The 21,608-nt window shown below is 47.4% G+C and overlaps 2 protein-coding genes and 1 long non-coding RNA gene across 12 annotated transcripts in view; 1 reads left to right on the top strand and 2 right to left on the bottom strand.

Annotated features, from left to right (window-relative positions):
- Positions 1-3,701: 3,701 nt before the first annotated feature.
- Positions 3,702-9,084, bottom strand: LOC140604862 (uncharacterized). Of its 3 annotated transcripts, none has more exons than XR_012007685.1 (2): positions 8,603-9,084; positions 3,702-5,565 (listed from the first exon to the last, which is right to left on the bottom strand). It is a non-coding gene; the product is annotated as an uncharacterized lncRNA (long non-coding RNA). The 3 variants fall into 3 exon arrangements; XR_012007683.1 differs by lacking the exon at positions 8,603-9,084 and adding an exon at positions 8,417-8,567; XR_012007684.1 differs by lacking the exon at positions 8,603-9,084 and adding an exon at positions 8,421-8,567.
- A 1,739-nt stretch (positions 9,085-10,823) lies between these two features.
- Positions 10,824-17,326, top strand: STAR (steroidogenic acute regulatory protein). Its single transcript, XM_072776451.1, has 7 exons — positions 10,824-11,041; positions 12,127-12,240; positions 12,562-12,689; positions 13,771-13,929; positions 14,070-14,254; positions 14,864-14,957; positions 15,439-17,326. Exons 1-7 carry the CDS (start codon positions 10,978-10,980, stop codon positions 15,550-15,552), a joined length of 858 nt encoding a protein of 285 aa, XP_072632552.1. The 5' UTR covers positions 10,824-10,977; the 3' UTR covers positions 15,553-17,326.
- Positions 17,327-18,971: 1,645 nt separating this feature from the next.
- The window catches only part of ASH2L (ASH2 like, histone lysine methyltransferase complex subunit), a 32,206-nt gene continuing 29,569 nt past the window's right edge, over positions 18,972-21,608 (bottom strand). For all 8 annotated transcript variants that reach the window (XM_072776442.1, XM_072776444.1, XM_072776443.1 and 5 more), the window contains 3 exons: positions 20,580-20,678; positions 19,799-19,858; positions 18,972-19,705 (listed from right to left, as the gene is read on the bottom strand). In XM_072776442.1, the coding sequence (XP_072632543.1) occupies positions 19,598-19,705; positions 19,799-19,858; positions 20,580-20,678 (267 nt within the window). In that variant the 3' untranslated portion in view covers positions 18,972-19,597. The remainder of the gene's footprint in view (positions 19,706-19,798; positions 19,859-20,579; positions 20,679-21,608) is intronic.

The raw sequence follows: 21,608 nt of genomic DNA, 5'->3' as shown, positions 1-21,608 counted from the left end.
TGCTATTTCCTAAGTTTGAGTTGCCTCCAATGAATAGATAAAATTAAGTTTCTGCTCTCAAAGGTATAAGCTGTCCACACTGGGATTTCTCCCTTCAGCGACAATTCCAATTTGCTAGTGGCTTATGAAGGAATATTTTCACCCTAAATATCTTGCAGGTCTTCCCCTCTCCCCTTTTCATATTTTTGTCTAATAAGAAAAACACCTTTTCTTGAAGTGTGGAGGAGCTCAAGGGCTTGAGGAGGCTTGAGGAAGGAGCTTTCAGTGAAGTTTTACAGTTAACTGATGGTATCAGAAGCCTCGGTTTTGAGAAACAGCATTACAACCATACCTGCTGTTACTGCTTCACCAACAGCCAGTCCAAACTGCGTTCCCATGAGACCCAGCACTTTACTAAGGTGACTTTTTCTCCAAATCTTCTGTTAATTTGGTTAGATTTTCTGGTTCTTGGGATTGTGTCTTGAGCCTCTTGTGCTGTCATCATAAAGGAGCAGAAACTAAGTGGTGTTTCAGGGACTGATAATATAGGTTATTCTTGGCTGATGACCTGGGGAGATGGTATGATGTTGACTGCCCGGATGTATAATATTCCGATTTCAAGAGTGCAGAGTAGTGTTGGGCAGTGTACCAAACGAGGAGTTCAGACACGTCAGGAGAGACACTGTTCTCTCTCAGTTCCCCTGACTCTTGGGTTTTGTTGTGTTGTGTTTTTTTTGTTTTTTGTTTTTTTAAGATTTTATTTAACAGAGGGATCCCTGGGTGGCTCAGTGGTTTGGCGCCTGCCTTTGGCCCAGGGCACGATCCTGGAGTCCCAGGATCGAGTCCCGTGTCAGGCTCCCGGCATGGAGCCTGCTTCTCCCTCTGCCTGTGTCTCTGCCTCTCTCTCTCTCTCTCTCTCTCTCTCTCTCTATATATATATATATATATATATATATATCATGAACAAATAAAATCTTTTTTTTTTTTTTTTTTAAGATTTATTTAAGAGAGAGAAATAACGAATGGCGGGGAAAAAGCAGAGGCAGAGAGAGCAAGGAGCCTGATGGGGGGCTTGATCCCAGGACCTGGAGATCATGACCCAAACCAAAGACAGATATTTAGCCAACTGAGCCACCCAAGCACCTCTCTCAGTTTTTTTAACTGTAGAATTACAGTTAATTCAGTTACAATTAATTCATTTAATTGAATTGAATTCAATTACAGTTAATTCAGAATTACAGTTAAAGAATAATTTTCTTTTTATGGCATGTTGACCAAAGACATCCTTTTCCTTTTCATAAGATACTTAAATCCACTTCTTCCACTCCTGTGTCTGAATTACTGATAGTATTAAGTATACTTAATGTTTTGTCAGGTGTTTTTAAAATTACCCCCAAATGCCTATCAACCATTTGACTGCTGAGCTATTCATCATTGGGTTGGTTTTAAATTAGATAATTTGTGAAGAAACTGTTGCATGTAATGATGCATCTAGTTCTTGCCTCTAATCTTAAAGTTTAATACCCAGAATTTGTTATTAACACACCAGAAAGGGACAAGGCCCAGCACCAACCTTTGACAAACATGTGTCACTTTAACTACGAGAAGATACTGAGAGTCCAATAGAAGTACATTTTTTTTTCCCAAGCACCACTGTTTCAGAACCTCTGACACCTTTAAGAAATCTGGATTCACTATAGTTATCTTATTTTCAACCTCCTTCAAACGATTTCAAAGGCAGTAACAAGAGTTATGGCTTATGAGCAAAAGGGACATTATATCCTCAATAGAATTTCTTGGCCTTAGCAGGTTTTGATCATTGCTTCCTGACCTTAGTCACACAGGCAACAGCTAAGAATTATACTGAAAGGATGAAACTGGACTACCTGCTTCCTTCCTCAGTCTCCAGGCTGCTCAGTACAATGGTTGCCCTCTGCTCTGCCTGGCCCAACCTTTTTTGCAAATACTGAAAGCTGGTGCTTTTTCTCCTGGACCATTGCTGGCACACTCTTCTGTTAGATTTCAGACTCCACCTCAGTTCATACTTCATTATGTTTTTTTTTAAATTTTTTATTTATTTATGATAGTCACACAGAGACAGAGAGAGAGAGGCAGAGACACAGGCAGAGGGAGAAGCAGGCTCCATGCACCGGGAGCCCGACGTGGGATTCGATCCCGGGTCTCCAGGATCACGCCCTGGGCCAAAGGCAGGCACCAAACCGCTGCGCCACCCAGGGATCCCCATACTTCATTATCTTTAATAGTTTCTTCAGGGGCACCTGGGTGGTTCAGCTGGTTAAGCATCTGCCTTCAGCTTGGGTGATGATACCCAAGTCCAGGGATTGAGCCCCACATGGGGCTCTCTGCTCAGCAAGGAGAGTCTACTTTTCCCTCTCCTCTGCAGCTCCCCCTGCTAGTGGCCTCTCTCTTTATCTCTCTTTCTGCCTCTCTGTCAAATAAATAAGTAAAATCTTAAAAACAAAGTTTCTTCCAATAGGGTTTCCCATGACACTGCTTTTTTGGGAAACCAATAAGGATGATCTACCAAAGCTCCTTTCCTGTCCATCTTTAATCTGATAAAATTGAGTTCAAAGCATATCTCTCTCTCTCTTAGCTGTTCTTTTTCCCTTTCCTTGGCTCTTGATCTTATGTTACATGCTCTTAGCTTGTTTAAACCACAGCCTTGAGGCACCTGGGTGGCTCAGTCAGTTGAGCATCTGCCTAGAGTCTTGGGATCCCACATTAGGCTCCCTGCTTAGCAGGGAGTCTGCTTCTCCCTCTGCCCCCCACCCCGCTCCTCTCTCTCTCTCTCTCTCTCTCTCTCTCTCCCTCTCCACCCCCCCAAATAAATAAATAAATAAATAAATAAATAAAATCTTTAAAAAATTAAATAAAATCACAATCTTCCCCCAGCTCTGATAAGCTAACAGGCCCTGGCCCTGGATACTTAGTAGAGCCAAATAGTCTCACACTGTCCAGTGTACAGGGTTTTTCAGGGAAGCCATATCAGGGTGAATCCCAGAGGTATTGCATAGAGTTGAAGGTGGCTGGAAAGTGGTCTCGTTTTGCTCCCAAAAGTAGAGGCTGGCAGGCTCAGGCAGACGCACTGGGCAACCTGTAGTCTCGGAGCCGTACAGGAGATTCATGGCAGCACAGCTCCAGAGCCAATCCCAGGAATTGTACTGGGCAAGAAAATACTAGAAGGGAGATAGTTAACAAACAGTTCCATACCCCTATTCTCCTCCCAAGCAAGTTATACATACATACCTATCTGGGTTATCTGTCACCTTTCAAAAGGCATGCTACAAGATGAGCTCTATCCCACTTTTCCTATTAGGAGCCAGGATTCCCTGTGAGGTACAAAGAAGGCATCCTGGTGGTAGATGTTGCAGGCTGATGCTCCAATGCTGAAACAATCCTCCAGCTTTAAGCTAAAACCAACCCTGCCAGTTAATCAAGGAAAGAGTAGCAGGAGAGTTGTCTGAGCTGTCACTGGGGTTAATGTGAGCTGAGCAGGAAATATCAGCTGTGATAAAAGCTCACATGCACACATGCTCTACCAATGCAGTTGATTCCTAAAGGTGACCCTTAAACAATACAGGGGTTAGGAACACACCCTCCTGTACACAGTCAAAAATCCCCATGTAACTCCTGACTCCCCAAAAACTTAACTACTAAGAGCCTACTGTTGACTGGAGGCCTTATGAATAACAAACACTTGATTAACATATTTTTTTAAGATTTTATTTATTTATGATAGACATAGAGGCAGGGACACAGGCAGAGGGAGAGGCAGGCTCCATGCCGGGAGACCGACGTGGGACTCGATCCCGGGACTCCAGGATTGCCCCTTGGGCCAAAGGCAGGCGCTAAACCGCTGAGCTACCCAGGGATCCCCTGATTAACATATTTTGTATATTATATGTATTATATACTGTATTCTTGCAATAAAGTAGGCTAGAGAAAATGTTAGTAAAAAATCACACAAGGGGGTGCCTGGGTGACTCAGCCAGTTAAGTGGCTGGCTCTTGGTTTTGACTCAGGTCATGATCTCAGGTCCTGCCATCTAACCCCATGCTGGGACTGAGCGCTGTGTTGGGTGCCCGAGCTCAGAAAGGAATCTGTTTGAGGATTCTTTCTCCCTTTCCCTCCCCTCTCCCTCTTTCTGAAATAAAAAAGTCATAAGAGAAAATACATTTACAGTACTATATTAGATTTATCAAAATAACCACTTATAAGTGTACTTGCATAATTCAAACATGTTGTTCAAGAGTCAACTGTACAAAAAACAAAAAGTCAACTGTAAATTAAATCCAAGAGATGCCAGGTTTTTGCCAGTGAGACTGAACATGACAACTGGACCCACCAAGCAGCCAACAGGAGTAATTAGTAGAGATCCTTATGCTTTTTTTTTTTGTTTGTAAAATTTATTTATTCATGAGAGAGAGGGGCAGAGACACAGGCAGAGGGAGAAGCAGGCTCCATGCAGGGAGCCCTAACTGGGACTCCATCCCAGGTCTCCAGGATCACACCCTGGACTGAAGGTGGCGCTAAACCACTGAGCCACTGGGGCTGCCCAAGATCCTTATGCTGAATGTGGAGACAGGCTCTTACTGTGGGGCAGCCTTCACTGCAGACCACAGCCCTTCAGGTGTAAGGAATGGAGATACATGGTGTAAAAAAATGTGTGGAAGAGCATCCCAGAGAAACATGGACTTTGGGAGTAGGGGAGGACTTGTCAAGGTTGTTGGAAGGAAAGAATATACTCTTCAACTTGTTTTCCTTTCAACAGCAGCCCCCTACTCCCATCTTGCAGATCACCCTCCAGTGCCCCCTGGATCATCCTTCTGCGCCTCCCCTCCCCCCCCACCATGGAGAGCAAGAGACTTTATAGCTGCCACTTAGCTGGACCCAGCGGTAGGAAACGGCCTCAGATGCTGCTGTTCTGGGCAGCCAGCTAGCCTGTAGCAAGGACAAAAAGAACAAGGGCTCAGTGTATCTCAAGGTTAAATATCCAGATGGCCTGAGAATTTATCTCTAAGATTTTACTTTCAGTAAAATCCCCTCTTTCAGTACACAGCTCTATGAATTAATTACATATAGTTAGGTGCCCATGACCCTGCCCCATTGAATTTAACTTCTCCCTCCTTCCCACTCCCTGGCAACCACTGATCTGTTTCCTGTCACTTTAGTGTATGTTGGCAATGAATTAAAAATTTCCTTATAATAGTGTACAGGTCAAAAGAGGCAAAATAAAAAAAAAACCTTCTGGGTTAAATTCAGCCCACCTGGGACGTCTGGGTGGCTCAGCGGTTGAGCATCTGCCTTTGGCTCAGGGAGTGATCCCGGGGTCCTGGGATCGAGTCCTGCAGTCAGGCTCCCTGCATGGAGCCTGTTTCTCCCTCTGCCTATGTTTCTGCCTCTCTCTCTCTGTCTCTGTCTCTCATGAATAAATAAAATCTTAAAAAGAAAAATTCAGCCTACCCGCCTTCAGTTTGCTCTTCTGGTTTAGGCTATTCCAAAAGGCAGAAAGTTTGGTGTTCCCTGCCCAAATCTCTGGGCAAGGAGACCCAAAGCCTGGCTCACCTGTGGGAGATGGAGAGTGAAGGGAGAGCAAGGGACCAAATATAATTTGAATAAATCATTCATTGCTCCAAGTTTGTTGAATGACTACTATATCCCAGGTATGATAGCTTATGAGAGGCAACTCTTGGCCCTGGTTTCCAGAGACAAACACGAGATTTTTTTTAAAGATTCATTTACCTATTTTAGAGAGTGCATGCATGCAAGAGCAGGAGGGGCAGAGGGACAGGGAGAGAAAATCTCAAGCAGACTCCCCACTGAGTATGGAGCCCAACTTGGGGCTCGATCTCAAGACCCTGAGATCATGACCAGAGCCAAAATCAAGAGTTGGGCACTCTATTGACTGCAGCACCGAGGTGCCCCCAGAAACACGAAATTTTTAAAGGTTAAGTTATGTAACCAAAAGCACAGACTAGACTGCCTGGCTTCTTCATAGCTGTCTGAGTTTAGTCAAGCTGCTTAGCACAATGCCTCTAATTCCTCATCTGTAAAATCGGCACAACAATAGCACCAACTCCTTGGTTGGTGGCTATAAAGATAAAGTGAGCTAATATGCATAAAGAGCTTAGAATCATGCCTGGCCCAGAAGGAGTGTCCAGCTGTCAGCTACTATCATCTGAATCTCTGACATGTGCCAGACTCTTGGCATCGACTTCATTCCCTTGATGAACTGACACTTAACAGTCTCCTTTGTACAAATAAGGATACCTTCTGAAATAATGTTGGCTAACTCGGATTAAAAATTAAGATCCTGGGACACCTGTGTGGCTCAGCGGTTGAGCATCTGCCTTTGGCTCAGGGCGTGATCCTGGAGTCCCAGGATTGAGTCCCATGTCGGGTTCCCTGCATGGAGCCTACTTCTCTCTCTGCCTGTGTCTCTGCCTCTCTCTGTGTCTCTCATGAATAAATAAAATAATTTTTTATTATAAATTTATTTTTTATTGGTGTTCAATTTGCCAACATATAGAATAACACCCAGTGCTCATCCCCTCAAGTGCCCCCCTCAGTGCCCGTCACCCAGTCACCCCCACCCCCCGCCCACCTCTCCAATAAATAAAATCTTTTAAAAAAAATTAAGATACTGACGACATAAAACGTATTCTAAAGGGAGGTAATCCATAATTACCTCAAGGCCAATGAGTCAAACTTCCCTGACTTTCTGCTGCCGCCTCACAATGGTGCCTTGGGAGGGAAATACCACATTCTTTTGATCCTAAATAAGCATATACCCTATAAGCAGCCCAGGACCTGCCCTTACTTCCAGGTTGACCACCATTAAGAGATGGAAGAAAATCAGTACTTACTGAGAATCTACAAGGTACCAGGTTCTATGTTTCCAATCATCCATTAAACATTGATTCAGTATCAATTAACTACCACTGTGCTAAGCGCTGGGGATTTGAGAATTTGCAAAGGATCCAAGTTCTAGTGGAGTTTACAGGTCTTTATCGAGCTTACAGACGTGTAAAAGAGGGGGACTTGCCTGTGTGGGGGCAGGGGGTGTATAAAAAATCTCTACCTTCTTCTCAGTTTTGCTGGGAACCTAAAACTGCTCTAAAATAATAGTCTTGGGGCACCACTGACTGAGTGAGCCACTGGTTGGCTCAGTGGTTGAGCGTCTGCCTTTGGCTCAGGACCTGATCCCAGGGTCCTGGGATTGAGTCCTGCAACAGGCTCCCTGCGGGGAACCTGCTTCTCCCTCTGCCTGTGTCTCTGTCTCTTTGTGTCTCTCATGAATAAATAAAATATTTAAAATAAAATAAAATAAAAGTATTTTCAGGGGTGCCTGGCCAGCCCCCTTGCTCAATAGGGAGTCTCCTTCTCCCTCTGCCCCTCCCCCTCATTCTCTCTCTCTCTCTCTCTCTCTAATAAAATAAAATAAAATTAAAATAAAATAAAATAAAATAAAAATAAAACGAGGTGTGTGGGAGGGAGGGGCGGATCGGGCAGCAGTCTTACTGATACTGTGATACACATTTATCAAGGTGGCCCAAAGGGAAAAGTATTGAATTCTAGTTAAAGAAGCAGAGTGAAGGACTCCTGGGTGGCTCAGCGGTTCAGCGTCTGCCTTGGGCTCGGGTCGTGGTCCCCGAGGCCCGGGATGGAGTCCCCCATCCCAGTCCCTGCGAGGAGCCTGCTTCTCCCTCTGCCTATGTCTCTGCCTTCTCTCCGTGTCTCTCATGAACAAATAAATAAAATCTTTAAAAAGAAGAAACAAAGAAAAAGAAAAGGAAACAAAGAAGCAGAGTGAGGTGGGAGGAAGGGAGGCCTTGAGGGCAGGTGATGCTGTGAGCGAGCTGCACGTGGACCTGGGCACTGGAGAAGACAGCCAGGGTGTGAGCCACTGGCGGGCCCAGACGTGGGGCTAAGAGGTCTGGACTTCCTCTCGTGGGCTCCTGATGTATGGTCACCTGTTCGCAGCCTTATAACCACCCCTCGGGAGGGCCATACAAGGGAAAAGGAAAGGAGAACATACCCCCATTTCACAGATCAGGGATTTCAGAAGGAAGAAGGGAGCGGCTGGCAATCACGAAGCAAGAGGCAGCCGGGGGTGGGGTGGGTGGGGGCATAGGCCGGAGCCCGTCGCTACGTGACACCCGGTGTGACACCTGCGAGCTCTGTGCTGCCTGCCCCTGCCGTCCCGGCGCCCCCGCCCCGCCTGCCCAGGCCCGGGGAGCCCGCCTCCTGCCCTGCCGAGGAATCTTCGGGCGCCCGCCCTGGGACTCCGCGGTCCCGCACCCGCCGCCACTCCTCCCCGCCTGCGACCGGTGCCTCCTTCCTGGGGCTGCTGGCCCCGCGCTCTCCCCGGAACACCCCGCACCCCACCCGCCTTCTCAAACCCAGCAACTCCTACCCACACTTTCCACACTCAGCTCGAACGTCCCTTCCTCCCCGGAGCGCCGGGAGGTGTCGCATCCTGGTCCCTGCAGACTCCACACGGTTGGCGGCCCCCGCACGCAGAGCCGCAGCGACCCGGCGCGCCCAGCCCTGCCTCGCCCCGCGCCCCGGCCTCCCGCCCGCCCCCGCACCGCCTGCGCACGGTCTCCTCCCCGGGCCTGCCCTCCTCGGGAAGCCAAGCCAGATACAGATACAGAGGACTTCCGGGGCCCCGGCAGATGACAGTCCCGTCTCCTGCACCTCACTGCTCAGAGGGACAGTGAGGGTTAACCGGTCACCGGTCCTGGAAACCGTGAGGAAGGAAGACGAGGGCCCGGCCTTGGGGGAGGTCACCAGCACCCCTCCTGCAGTCAGTGGCCGCCTCTGACATCAGCAACAGCTGTGCGCTTTGGCCCTGCGACCTCCCCAGCCCGGCTCCCCCTGGCTCCCGGCCCTCACCGCCCCCCTCCCCCGCAGGATGGCAGCAGCCGGGCCTTGAGCATTATCTGCGCGGCCTGCCCGGGAATAACCCGCGGCCGGTTCCGCTTCGCCGCCGCGGAGGCGCATGTGCGGGAGGGCGCACGTGTACACGCCGGGAGGAGCGGGGGTGCTGGTCCCCGGCCTCCCAGTCCGCCCTCCGCACCTTCCCCTCCAGCCCTGAACGTCAAGCCTCCACCCCCACCACCGCAACCTTCGCGCGGGCTGGAGACCTGGAGGCCAAGGCCTCTCCCCTTCCCTGCCACTCTGCAAGGGCTCAAAGCCTGCAGGCATGTTTCCTAAGCCAAAGACCTCTCGGCCCCGCCCCTGCACCCCCCCACCCCGTCACCCAACAGAGGAGCGAGAGCCTGCTCTGTGCCCTCCCAGCCTGGAGCTGAGTGCGGGCCGGGGTGCAGGTGTTGAGGAGAAGCGGGCAAGGCACCCGCTTCGGGGAGAAACAGTCCAATGGAAGAGACAAGCAAACACACAAACCATTATACAAGTCGGGCCGACGTGATGCACCCATCTGGTGGTGTGACAAGTGAGGGTGTGTGTCAGAGGAATAAGCCATTCCAGAAGGTTGGGATGGTGGAGGAAGGCTTCCTTCCCAGAGGAAGAGGGCCCACAGTGGGCCTCGAGAAATGAGCTGGAGGGCCTCCAGGCAGCCACTGCTCAGACAGGAGCCCAGGACAAGAGCCTCTGGATTGCTGGACCCTCCTCCCTACTCCTCATGGGGCCTGATGGGCCGACGAGGGTGTGGGACTCACTCTTCTGCATGGGCTCTGGGCACCGGCTCTGCTCTGAGCAGGTCCTGTCCCTTCCATCCTTTCTGCGGTGAGGGAGGCAGCAAGAGCCAGTGGGGACCTGTTACTGCTCCCTGCTCTTTAGGCCTGCCCTCCCTATCCCTGGGGCAGCAGTGATAGGACCCAGAACGCTCTCCCAAGGAAGGAAGGCCCTGGGCCAGGGGCCACACTAGTGTGATCCTCTGGACTCCTGATACTCTTGTCCGGTGAATCCAGCTTAAACGCAACCTCAAGTTCAATCTTAAAAGGAAAAGATTTCATCAGAGACCAGGACAATGTTTCTCAAAGAGTAGCATGCAATTCACATGGCAACCACCTGGAATTTTTTTTTTTTTTTTTTGAAAACTTTTTTTAATACGAGTTTTAAAGCCTCAATTCTAGACCTGTTAAATCTAGAGTTTCTAAGGCTGGGGGGCCAGAAATCTGCATTTTATTATTTATTTATTTATTTATTTATTTTTAATAAAGATTTTATTTATTTATTTATGACAGACACAGAGAGAAAGGCAGAGGGAGAAGCAGGCTCCATGCAGGGTGCCTGATGTGGGGCTCAATCCCTGGGTCTCGAGGATCATGCCTTGGCCTGAAGGTGGCGCTAAACCACTGAGCCACTGGGGCTGCCCTATTTATTTATTTTAAAGATTTTATTTATTTATGTGACGCAGAGAGAGAACAAGCAGGGGTAGTGGCAGGCAGAGGGAGGGGGAGAAAGCGGCCCCCTAATCCCATATAGGGCTCAATCTAAGGACCCTGGGATCATAACCTGAGCCAGGGCAGATGCTTAACCCACAGAATCACCCAGACACCTCTCAGAAATTTGCATATTAAACAGCACCCCCACATGAGATTTGAAAAGCACAGTTGCATGGTGTAGGCTTTGTTCCAAACTGCCTTGGCCTCAGCAGCTTCCCCCCCTCCATCCACTGGAGTCTGGCACCAATCTCCCAGCTCCCTTCTGTGCACCGGCCTCCCCCAGGCAACCCGCACATGGCCAGAGCCACACTGTGAGGCAATCCCTCTATCCTTGACCCCTTCCTCTGCAGAGCCAGTGATGACTTTATCTCCGGATGATAAAGCACAGCCTTCAGCCGGGGAGCATTTAAGACAGGAACACGGGCTGGTCCCAGCCACAGCTGCAGGACCCAGAGGCAGACCCTGCTGGGCTCGGGCCAGGAGGGAAGAAGCCACCTGGAGAGCAGAGGCAAGAGCCCCAGTGGCCACAGCACCGCTCCCCTGCCTGTCCCCACTGCCTTAAACCATGCTTCTAGCCACGTTTAAGCTGTGTGCAGGGAGCTCCTACAGACACGTGCGCAACATGAAGGGTGAGGTCCCTGGACTGGGGGAGGGGCTGTGGGTGCTCAGGCCGCGTGGTTGTGCGGGACTGGGGAGCAGGCCCCTCAGGCGCTGATCCCATGTGCAACTGCACCAGTCGCTTCCCTTCTGGAGCTCCCCATGTGAACAGCTGGGCTGGATGCTTAGATACCTGTGTCCCTTCAGGATCCTGTCACTGCTGCCCTCCTCTCTGGGGCCCCACCTTTTCTTGAGCTCGTCCTGACTTTGCCTAGATTGGCACGGAGGCTACCAGGAAAGTCTCAGCCTCGGTGCATGCAGTGGGCGTGAGCCTTGACTTCCAGCGGGCCGTGTGGGCAAGCCTGAGACATGCGCAGGGACGGGGTGGGGAGAAAAAGACGGGAGAGGGAACCCAGAGAAGAGCAGAGGAAAGAGAGAAAGTGGGTGCAGCTGGAAGTCTTATTATTGTACCATGGGGAGGCAGAACCAGTTACCGAAGCCTGATTTTGTGGTGCTCATCAAGATTCCAGGTCATCAGAGTCAATCCCCTGTGGTCACTGAATGGCACACAAACCAATCTCGAGTGCTTTCCAGTTACACTGGATTGAACTGGCTTCCATTCAGATGGAAGCCATGCTTGGAAGACTTGTACCAGCAGTGGGCCTGTTGTCACCAGATCAATAAGACCAGCTCGCTCTGACCCAGCGGCACACAAAGCAATTACTCATGCAAAGACCCCCGGCTGCTGACAAATACACAGACTACAGGGGATGGGGGTCTTCAATTCTCCTTCGGCAGCAGATTTTTTCTGGTTGAACAAAGCTTCTCTTTCAAGAAGGAAACTTCCCTGGGCTCTGGTACAGCTCCTGCCTCCAGGCAGGACCAGGCCTGGCCCACCCAGATGGAAGGTAGACTCTGGGCCCAGGAGGCAGCCTGGCACAGAGTAACAGCCCTGGACTGGGAGATGGCCTGGCTCTGGTTCCGGTCCCCACTAGGGATCTGTGTTCCTGAGCAAGTCACCTCCCTCTCCTCATCTGTGGCAAGGTGAAGCGGTGGATTGGTCGCCCTCTAGGGGTATTTTGCTATCCTAAGCAACCATTTCCTCTGCTCTCCACAGGGCTGAGGCACCAGGCTATGCTGGCCATCGGCCAGGAGCTGAACCGGAGGGCGCTGGGGGGCCCAACCCCAGGTGCGTGGATTAACCAGGTTCAGCGTCGGAGCTCTCTGCTTGGTAAGCCCAGGCTTCTGGACTTGTGCCAGTGGTGCGAGCTCGAGCTCGTGCGTGCTGCTCTGGTTCCCTCCCACCACCCCCGCCTCCCCCTAACCCTAAGCTGGCCTCACTCACTTACTTTGAGAAGATGGGACTGGAGTTCCTGAAGGCCAGACCCCTGTCAGCTGCAGCTGTGTGTCTAACTTTGCCTGTGAGCCTGACCCCATGGCTTTCGTCTTGGCTCTTCAAGGGAAAGAGCAGACCCAGATTCCAAGGGATGGAAGTCGGAGGGAGGCCAGGGAAACAGAGGCAAACTTGGGCTCTCCTTGGCTGTGTATCTAGGTTCTCGGCTGGAAGAAACCCTCTACAGCGACCAGGAGCTGGCCTATATCCGGCAGGGAGAGGAAGCCATGCAGAAGGCCCTGGGCATCCTCAGCAATCAGGAAGGCTGGAAGAAGGAGAGCCAGCAGGTAAGGGTGGGCCTGGAGGAACCCACGTTCCTCACTGTTCCTCTGCTGTCCTCAAGGCCTCAGAATTCCTGCCTCATTTGCCAAGTGCTAGTTTTAATTTGAAAATTCTCCTTTTCCAAGAATACATCCTCAGATACTCCTTTTGCCCATCACAGACATCCTGGAGACTGGTGTTCTAGAAACACTGTCACCTGGATCCTCAGTTACCCTCCAAACACATTGTACACCTAGTTTGCCAGGGACCACACAGTGACGGTCCTGCATGCATTGGAGGCCTCACCACGCTGGTCAGAAGAGCCAGTACCAAGGCCCAGTGCTGCTGCTGTTCAGCCGTCCTCACAGCTGAGCTTGCAGGGCTGATCTGAGCTCAGCCACAACAGGGCTGGACCCCGAGGCCTTCTGAGTTTCCTGGCTCCTGAGCACCGCATCCTGAATGGGAACCAGTAACAGGCACATGTTCAAGGCCACTGGCTCCATTGAGTCTCTTGTGGCTGTACTTCACCCAAAAGCTTCCATGCTGCCTGTTGCCTAAAGTTTAGGTAAACCCTCCCTTTCTCCAAGTTCTGAGTTAGCAGACCACTGGTTTGGGGTCAGGAAATCTGGGGTGTAGGTCCAGCAATGCCCTTAGGCTAAGGGTCTCTGGGCCTACATCCTTCTGCTGTAAGGCAAGGTACTGGACTGAACATGTCTTTAAGATCCCACCTGGCATGCTGTGTATGTAATTAGGTGGTGGTGGAGCAGACTTTCCCACTCCCAGGTTTGTCTCGTTCAGAACTTTGTGCTTCTGAGGTCGAGTAGGGGCCTCTACAGTTGGACTTACCCACACCCAACAGCATTTACCACCAAGAAAAAAGGGTCCAGGAGCAGGCAGGTTGCTTGTTAAAGCTCCGGCAGATGCACGAGGCTTGTGGCAGGAAAGATTAGCAACTGTTTTCATCAGAAGTAATGCTAGGCTTCTTAGGGCTTAGCTTGGAGCTGTGTGTGCCACTTCCCTACCTGTTGCCTGCCTTGCCTGTGTGCCTTAAGCTAGGAATACTTTTTTCTAACCTTTATCCTGAGGTTAATTTTTTCTCCCTGATAGGCAAATGGGGACAAAGTACTCAGTAAGGTGGTCCCAGATGTGGGCAAGGTATTCCGTTTGGAGGTGGTGGTGGACCAGCCCATGGAGAGGCTTTATGAAGAGCTTGTGGAACGCATGGAAACAATGGGAGAGTGGAACCCGAATGTCAAGGAGGTCAAGGTAAGGAGAGTCTGGGTGTGAGTGGCAGAAAGCCACAGGAACTCAGTCTGCAAGGTGTGCCACAGAGGCCGCAAGCTGTGGGTAGTGCCTTAGACCCAGCACTGGCTGAGTAGTGATTCTGGCTCCCTGTGGCTTGGTAGGTCCTGCAGAAGATTGGAAAAGATACAGTCATCACCCATGAGCTGGCTGCAGAATCAGCAGGAAACCTGGTGGGGCCCCGGGACTTTGTGAGTGTGCGCTGTGCCAAGCGCCGAGGCTCCACCTGTGTGTTGGCTGGCATGGCCACACATTTCGGGGAGATGCCTGAGCAGAAAGGTGTCATCAGGTAATACTGGCCGTCCCTCAAAACCTCTCTTCCCTAACACAGGCTTGTGGGCATGCATCCATCAGGTGTGTGATGAATCCTCAGCTCCAAGAAACCAGTCCTTGGTCTCTTCCTTCAGCTTGCTTTTACACAGAAGTATTCTTTTTCCATAGTAGGGAAGGAAGACAAGTTTGGCCCTACTTACATAGCCAGTTTGTCCTGACCTTCCAAGAGAGCTTAAACACCTTAGTAATTTTCTAAAACATGAGGCAAGGCTGAGGTTTAGCTGGTATGCTCAGGTATGACCGAACATACTGTCGATTAAAATGTAATCCATACCACTTAGAACACAGCTGTTGCCTCAGTTTCCCAGGGCCCCAGCCACTACCCTGGACCCTTTCTCTGGTGTTCAGCAACTAAAAGGCACCACAGGAGGCCTCCAGGCTCCAGCTCCATTTGGCATTTGTTCTGATGAGCTGGTAACCACGCCAACTGTTAAATATCACCCTTGGCAAATAATATTTCTGAGACTTAGAAAAGACAAGGTAATAGAGAAGCATAGCTAATATTAAGTTGGCAGCATAAGAATTCTGCATGGTTCTCCTGACTTGATTTCTCTTCACTTGCCAGAGGTGAGCATGGTCCCACGTGCATGGTGCTCCATCCCCTGGCTCAAAGTCCCTCAAAGACCAAACTCACTTGGCTGCTCAGCATTGACCTCAAGGTGAGGAGCACAGGGTGGCTCAGTGGGTGGGTGGTGGGGAGAAAAACTGGCTTTGGCCCTCCTACATTGTCCCACAAGGAAGAGGGAAAATCCTCTTGCATTCAAAATGCAGATTGTCGGAGGGAAGAGGCTCGAGTTATGGCCTACTGTTCCATCACCTCAAAAGCCTACAATAGCTCCATTTTACCTCTATTAAATTTCAACTCTTCAGTTATCAATGTGGAAAGAAGGAAACTTAGGCCCCAAAAGATATGGTTGCTAGCTCAGAGTCACACACCTGGGAAGAGAGTAGTTCTGTGCTTCTTACACTGTCAGGACAGCAGGGTAGGGATGCAGTCCTCCTGGTCAACTCTAAGGTCGCATCTATAAACAGAGCTGAAGACCAAGCCCTAAGTAACCCATGTTTGTGATAGGGTACAGAGGTTTCTACAGCCGAACATCACCCACAAGATGGCCAAATTCTTCTAATTTTCTACTCTAGGGATGGCTGCCAAAGACCATCATCAACCAGGTCTTATCACAGACTCAGGTGGATTTTGCCAACCACCTGCGCAAGCACCTGGAGTCCAGCCCTGCTCCTGAAGCCAGATGTTAAGGACCAGCCTGCTGCTCCCAACTGTTCCTAGCTACACTGGCTTGCATGCTTGTCAGGAAGATCCCTGCTAGAAGCTTACAAGTCTGTTTAAGATCTTCATCTGGGGACTGAGAAATGAGGTGGGAGTGTATTTATAGAGTATGATACTGGGACTCCGATTGGTAAAATTTTAGGACCAAGAAAATGAGGGCAAGGCTTTTAAGAGCTTTATAGCTTCAATGATTAGCTGTGAAATGAAGGTCAAGGGCCCCAGCATATTTTTAAAGTTTCTTTCTGGCCCTTACATGTCTATTTAAGAGCATCTTTAAAATGCTACTAGCTGATACAGGGTGCAGAGGGCACTAAATACAGGGATTGGGACCTCATACTTTATGGGCTCATGAACTCCTCTTCCCTGCAGGCAGTGTTTGTGGACACAGCTGGGTTTTATAAAAGGTACTCTAGCAACCCTCTGCTCCTCTACCAGATAGGTAGTGAGCTGCACCAAAGACCAAGCAACTCCCCACAGCAGCAGGTGACTTCTAGAAATGTAGTCTACGTTTTCCTGATTGAAAATAAATAAATAAATAAAACTAATTAAACTAGTTCTCCTACTTCTGCCATGAGCACCAGTCAGAATAAAGAATTATAACTAACACAAAAACTTCAGTCTGTACCTGTTGAAAAATTCTCTTAAAAAAAAAATCATTCTAATAAATTGCAACTTCATGCTAAAGGAGTCCTTCTAGGACTAGCTCATTAGAAGGAAAAACTACTGGGCACACAAGTTACTCAATTATTTAGAATGTTACCAGAATCTTTCATAAAGGTTTAATTTCCATGATAAGCACAAGCCAAAATTAATTCTTAAAAGAACTCTAGAACTGGTAGCTGATTGATGAGCACTGGAAGAGGGTCATGACTGAGGATTTTTATTTACCTAAATAAAAGATAAGACAAATATGAGAATGAATGATAATGTTGAACAGAAACAAATTTAATTGTTTTTCCTTGAGTGAACACTGAAACCCAAAAAGGGGAGTCTTTAATTCAGAGCTGCTTACATCAGCTTCTAGCCTGGCTCAGGGTGGCCACTTTCTCTCCTTTAACAGGTCAGTGTTTTACAATTTCAAGAGATGGTTGAAAGAGGTGATATATAGTGATAGCAAAGCACCCAAGATTCAGAGAATTTATGCTTTAAAAATATAAACTGGGGCGGGATTACTTTGTTAATGTGTATAAGCACGATGAAAACCCAGCCATCACCACTTGAAGCTTTTCTATTCTGGTTTCAATGGCATTGATGATTTAAAGCATTTGGAAACAGAGCTCCAGCTTATTTGTTAAACAGCTCAGCAAGAGTGGGAATGCTGGTATTTATTGAGCTACTGAAACTTTACATCTGAGAAAAGTATTTATTATTTATTCTGTTTCTTAGAGTGATCTCTTTTTAGCATAGATCAAATTATTGTTATCTACCTGGGGGCACTTCAGAGTGAGAGAGGATGATAGTTGTAGAAGTATTTCTAGAATTAGAAATATCTAAATACAGAATTATCATCCATTCTCAGCTCAGAGAAAATGATTACTTGTTTAAAGTTGTGTGAAGCTACACTCTGGTTTTAAAAAAGAACATGCTGAAAGCAAAGAAATGGGACTTCACCACACATCATAGTTGTGATCTTGATTTTAAATTGCCTTCTTCAAACCATGCAACTGTGTCTTTGAGGGGACTGGGAGTTATTTTTCCACTTGTTTAATTTTATGTTGGAATAAAGTAAGTTGTTAGTGACAACCTGCTTGCCGAGACCATTTTATGGAAGCCTATGTGAAGAGTGGGTATTCTGTGAGCCCTTCAAATGAACTTTCTCAAAACACACAAGCACTTTGAATATGAATTATAAACAGGTAAAATCATTACTTCTGTAACTTAATTTATGAAAATATAATGTACAAAATTTTATCATTTAAATGGAGAGTGGGTGTACAAATAACATGTGGTAAATTATATTACGAAGAATTTACCTCCAGGGGCGCCTGGCTGGCTCAGTCCGTTAAACATCTGCCTTCTGTTCAGGTCATGATCCCGGGGTCCTGGGGTTGAGTCCTGCTTTGGGCTCCTTGCTCAGTGAGGAGTCTACTTCTTCTTCTCCCTCTGTGCCTCCCCTCCACTCGTGCTTGTTCTATCTTGCTCTCTCAAATAAATAAATAAAATCTTAAAAAAAAAAATTACCTCCAGCTTCCTCTAAAGGATACTACCCTCCCTCATTTCTCTTTTAAGAGTTCTTCAAACTCTGGTCATCCAGCTTTATAACCAAGTCTGCCCTTTAAGACCAGCCATGAATGAATAGGTGTCTTTAGCCTACGATCATACTAACTCTGTTAGGTCTTCTGTGAAGAGATGTGGAATGGCCAAAACAAACAGCCAGGCTGGTTTGTTAGGAGACAAATATATTAGTCAAAGCTACTGTGTTAAGGATACCAATAGTCACTAGAGATTTGAGAGACTTCTTCAACACGCAGGAAATATGGCAACACATTCCCCACCTTGCGGTGAACCCCTCTATTTACCTAGATGGAAGGCTAGAGGCAGGGAAGTCTCTGGAGTAATCCTGGGAGGCTGACGTATTAAAAACGGAGACAGGGAAGCCATAAAAGGATCTCAAGGGAGGGCTCATTCGTTTTTTGTTTTTTCTTTAAGATTTTATTTATTTACTCATGAGAGACAGAGAGAGAAGCAAACACATAGGCAGAGGGAGAAGCAGGCTCCATGCTGGGAGCCTGATAGCGGGACTCGATCCTGGGTCTCCAGGATCATGCCCTGGGCTGAAGGTGGCGCTAAACCGCTGAGCCACTGGGGCTGGGCTGCCTGGCAGGGAGGGGGAGGGGGCCCTCATTCTTACATTCCAGCTTGTAGTATTCTGAACACTGCCCTTTTATTATCACCTATTCTGAAAACAATCTCTACATATTAACATACATGTTCAATGGGAAGAGTTGGAGGGAGACCATTAACCCTTATTGTTTATTTTTTTAAAGATTTATTTATTATTTGAGAGAGAGAGTGGGCACACTCAAGCAGTGGGGGACAGAGGGATGGCAGAGGGAGGAAAGGAGAGAATCCCCAAGCAGACTCCCTGCTGAGCCCAGAGCCTGATGGAGGGCTCTATTCCAGGACCCTGAGATCATAAGCTAAAATCAAGGGTCAGCTGCTTAACTGACTGAGCCACCCAGGTGACCCCATTAAACTTTTTAAGCTCTTGTTCACCTCAGGAGTCTGATTTCAAGGATAAAGAGAGTGGGTGGAAAGAATGGAAGCAAGAGGGTTTGGGATAGAGTCAGCAATGTGCCTGTCTCCCCCAATTCTAGCCTCAAACTGCCCACATTCCCTACCACTGTCACAAGAGGAACCCAATGTGAAAGGGAAGCAAAGTGCCACACACACTTGAAGACAAGTTTTATTTGGGAAGAGTTTCTAATTGTTAAAGCTGCAAGCAAGTTCTTTTTACAATTATAGTTCTAGAGACCTAGTAGTTTCAGAGACCCCAGTGTTCAAAAATATTTCAAAATGAATAAAAACCCACACCAAAAGGAAAGACCTTTTAGGTCTGGAATGTACAGTCACTGAAATCAGCTGTTCTCAGAAACAGACCATTTCCTTGGAAATCAGATGGGATGAAGTCAATGCCACTAAAGGAAATGCCTTTTTAAATAAGTTAGCTACTTGAACAAGATTATTCACTCCTTAGAAAATACAGTAAGATAACAAGTCCCAGGTGGTGGGATACATGGTACAGCACCAGTTTCACAGGGAGTGTATGGGATCCTAGGGTCAGCAGTTGTTGGCATATGGCACACAACATAGAAGCAGTCACCGGAAGTGGAGAGAGTGCTGAAGGGCAGGCAGTCTTTCCCAGTCTCACCCACACTTTTAACTTGCTAACAGCAGAGGCTGTGTTCCGTAGTATCTTTGGGAGAACGTTTGCAACAGTTAAAAAAACAAAAACAGGCCCCCTCCCCAATTTATTCCCCAGAAAGTCCATGTCTGCAAAGAAGAGGGATCTGGTCAGGGTTCCCATGGTGGACTCCGTCTCCCATCCACCTCTGTTTCCACATGATACAAGACATCAGCCAGAGTATGTTCTACCACAGCGCCCCAGCCCATGTCACTCATCTGTGGGGGGAACAAGAAACAGAAATGAGGCGATGAGAATAGCTACAACAAGAAGAAACAGAGATAGGAGGATGTATCGTGAATGTTACTCACGGGGCGGTAAGTGAGATCCTTTGGAGGATACTTGAAACATGGTCCAAAGTTAATGGAAACCTGGGGGAGTTCAATTCGAGCAGACATGAAAGCACAGAAGAAAACAGTGAACAAGTTGAACGTGACATGGGAACTTTTTAAATGTAGCTATGACATTCGGGGCACAAGCGGAACGAATGACATAGATTCACACTGCTAAAAGTGGTCAACATCCTGATGTTCGTCAAAAATTAGGTAAATAGACTTGATGATTTCTGTTTACAACCTAAAGATTTCCTTATTCTATTTAAATGGTGGTTACTGACAGACTAAAAATACATGGAAACTTCCAGACATTACCCTTTTAAACCATTTAAAACAACAACAAAAACCTAACAGGATCTGATGAGAGTCCCTTTCATACTGGATCATATTAAAAAAAAAAAAAACACAACACAGTATAAGCAACAGTTACTAACCAATGGTAGTGGATTATCATGACTTATAACACCAAGTTGACTTCTGTACCTATGTACCTCCTCTGTTTTACATGGAACAATAATATTTACCACATAGTACATTCAAAGGAAAAGTATGGGACACACTAACCGCACAATCTTTTATCTATCCAAGCAAATACTTCCTAAAACACCCAACTATTTTTGGAACAAAGAGTAACAGTAGGAACACATTCTCCTTTCACTCTTAGGCTATTCTAGAACTCACATCAATAGCTCTTCCAACACAACCATTCATCTATTTCCCTCAAGTCCTGTTCACAGGATGAACAGATGATACATACCGTGCAACTCTTATACAGTGAGATGGCTGGAAAATAAACCCCCTCAAAAATATCTTTGTAGGCCACACCTTGATTGACACCGTTTTTATAAAATATTATCTGAAACAAAAACCATGGTTTTACTTCAGAATTTAACCACAGAACTGAAAAACAACTCACTTGGAGAACCCTTTAGAAGTGCTCACCATGCTGGTAGTAAGGTCTTCCAAGACCAGCATATAGCTTGTGCACCAACAACATCTTTATACAGGACTTTAGATTTTTCAGAGCATATTCACATGCACTATTCTAGTCAGTCCTCAGGTTTTTTTGCTTTCTGAATTCTTATGTTACTTATATCAATCTGTTTTCCTATTATTCATCACATATTTCTAGAGAGTAATTTGGTCTTCGAGGGGATCCCCGGGTGGCTCAGTGGTTTAGCGCCCTGCCTTCGGCCCAGGGCGTGATCCTTGAGTCCTGGGATCGAGTCCCACACCAGGCTCCCTGCATGGAGCCTGCTTCTCCCTCTCCTCTGCCTGTGTCTCTGCCTCTCTTTCTCTGTGTCTTTCATGAATAAATACAATCTTAAAAAAAAAATAATTTGGTCTTCCACCAATTCCCTGGAACCATACCCTTTTAAGCTTATTTGTCCCCTTCCCTTACATCAGATTCTCACTTCTGTATTTCTCCTTTGAAAATCTCTTCAGATCTTCTAAATCTCTGAATCCTCATTTTTTGTCCTTTCCCTTTTGAAATTATTCCGAATATTTTCTCTCATCCACTATCTATGGACTTCAGAAAAGGCTCTTCTTTCTGAAGCAACCTTCTCTGCCTGTTCCTCCCAGCATGAGTGATCTTCTCCCAGGCTGGATTATCCTTAGATCTATTAGTTGTTTTCCTTTATTATTTTCTCCCTAAAAACAACTGGAAAAACAAAACAAAACAAAACAAAAAAAAACTACTGGAACCCTACTTTATTTTCTCCTACATTTGCTTCTATTACTGTCCCAGGCAGCTTCACAACATTTTTATGGAAAAATGTTTCCA

The sequence above is a fragment of the Canis lupus genome, chromosome 15, assembly GCF_048164855.1.
Source record: "Canis lupus baileyi chromosome 15, mCanLup2.hap1, whole genome shotgun sequence".
Taxonomy (NCBI): Eukaryota; Metazoa; Chordata; class Mammalia; order Carnivora; family Canidae; genus Canis; species Canis lupus.
Note: the sequence above shows the minus strand (reverse complement) of the source record. Positions and strands in the feature narration are given on the sequence as shown.

Coding starts and splice junctions, on each gene's coding strand:
- STAR (XM_072776451.1), top strand. CDS start 10,978: ATGCTTCTAGCCACGTTTAAGCTGTGTGCAGGGAGCTCCTACAGACAC. Junction 11,042..12,126: donor ACACGTGCGCAACATGAAGG/GTGAGGTCCCTG, acceptor TGCTCTCCACAG/GGCTGAGGCACCAGGCTATG. Junction 12,241..12,561: donor GCGTCGGAGCTCTCTGCTTG/GTAAGCCCAGGC, acceptor CTGTGTATCTAG/GTTCTCGGCTGGAAGAAACC.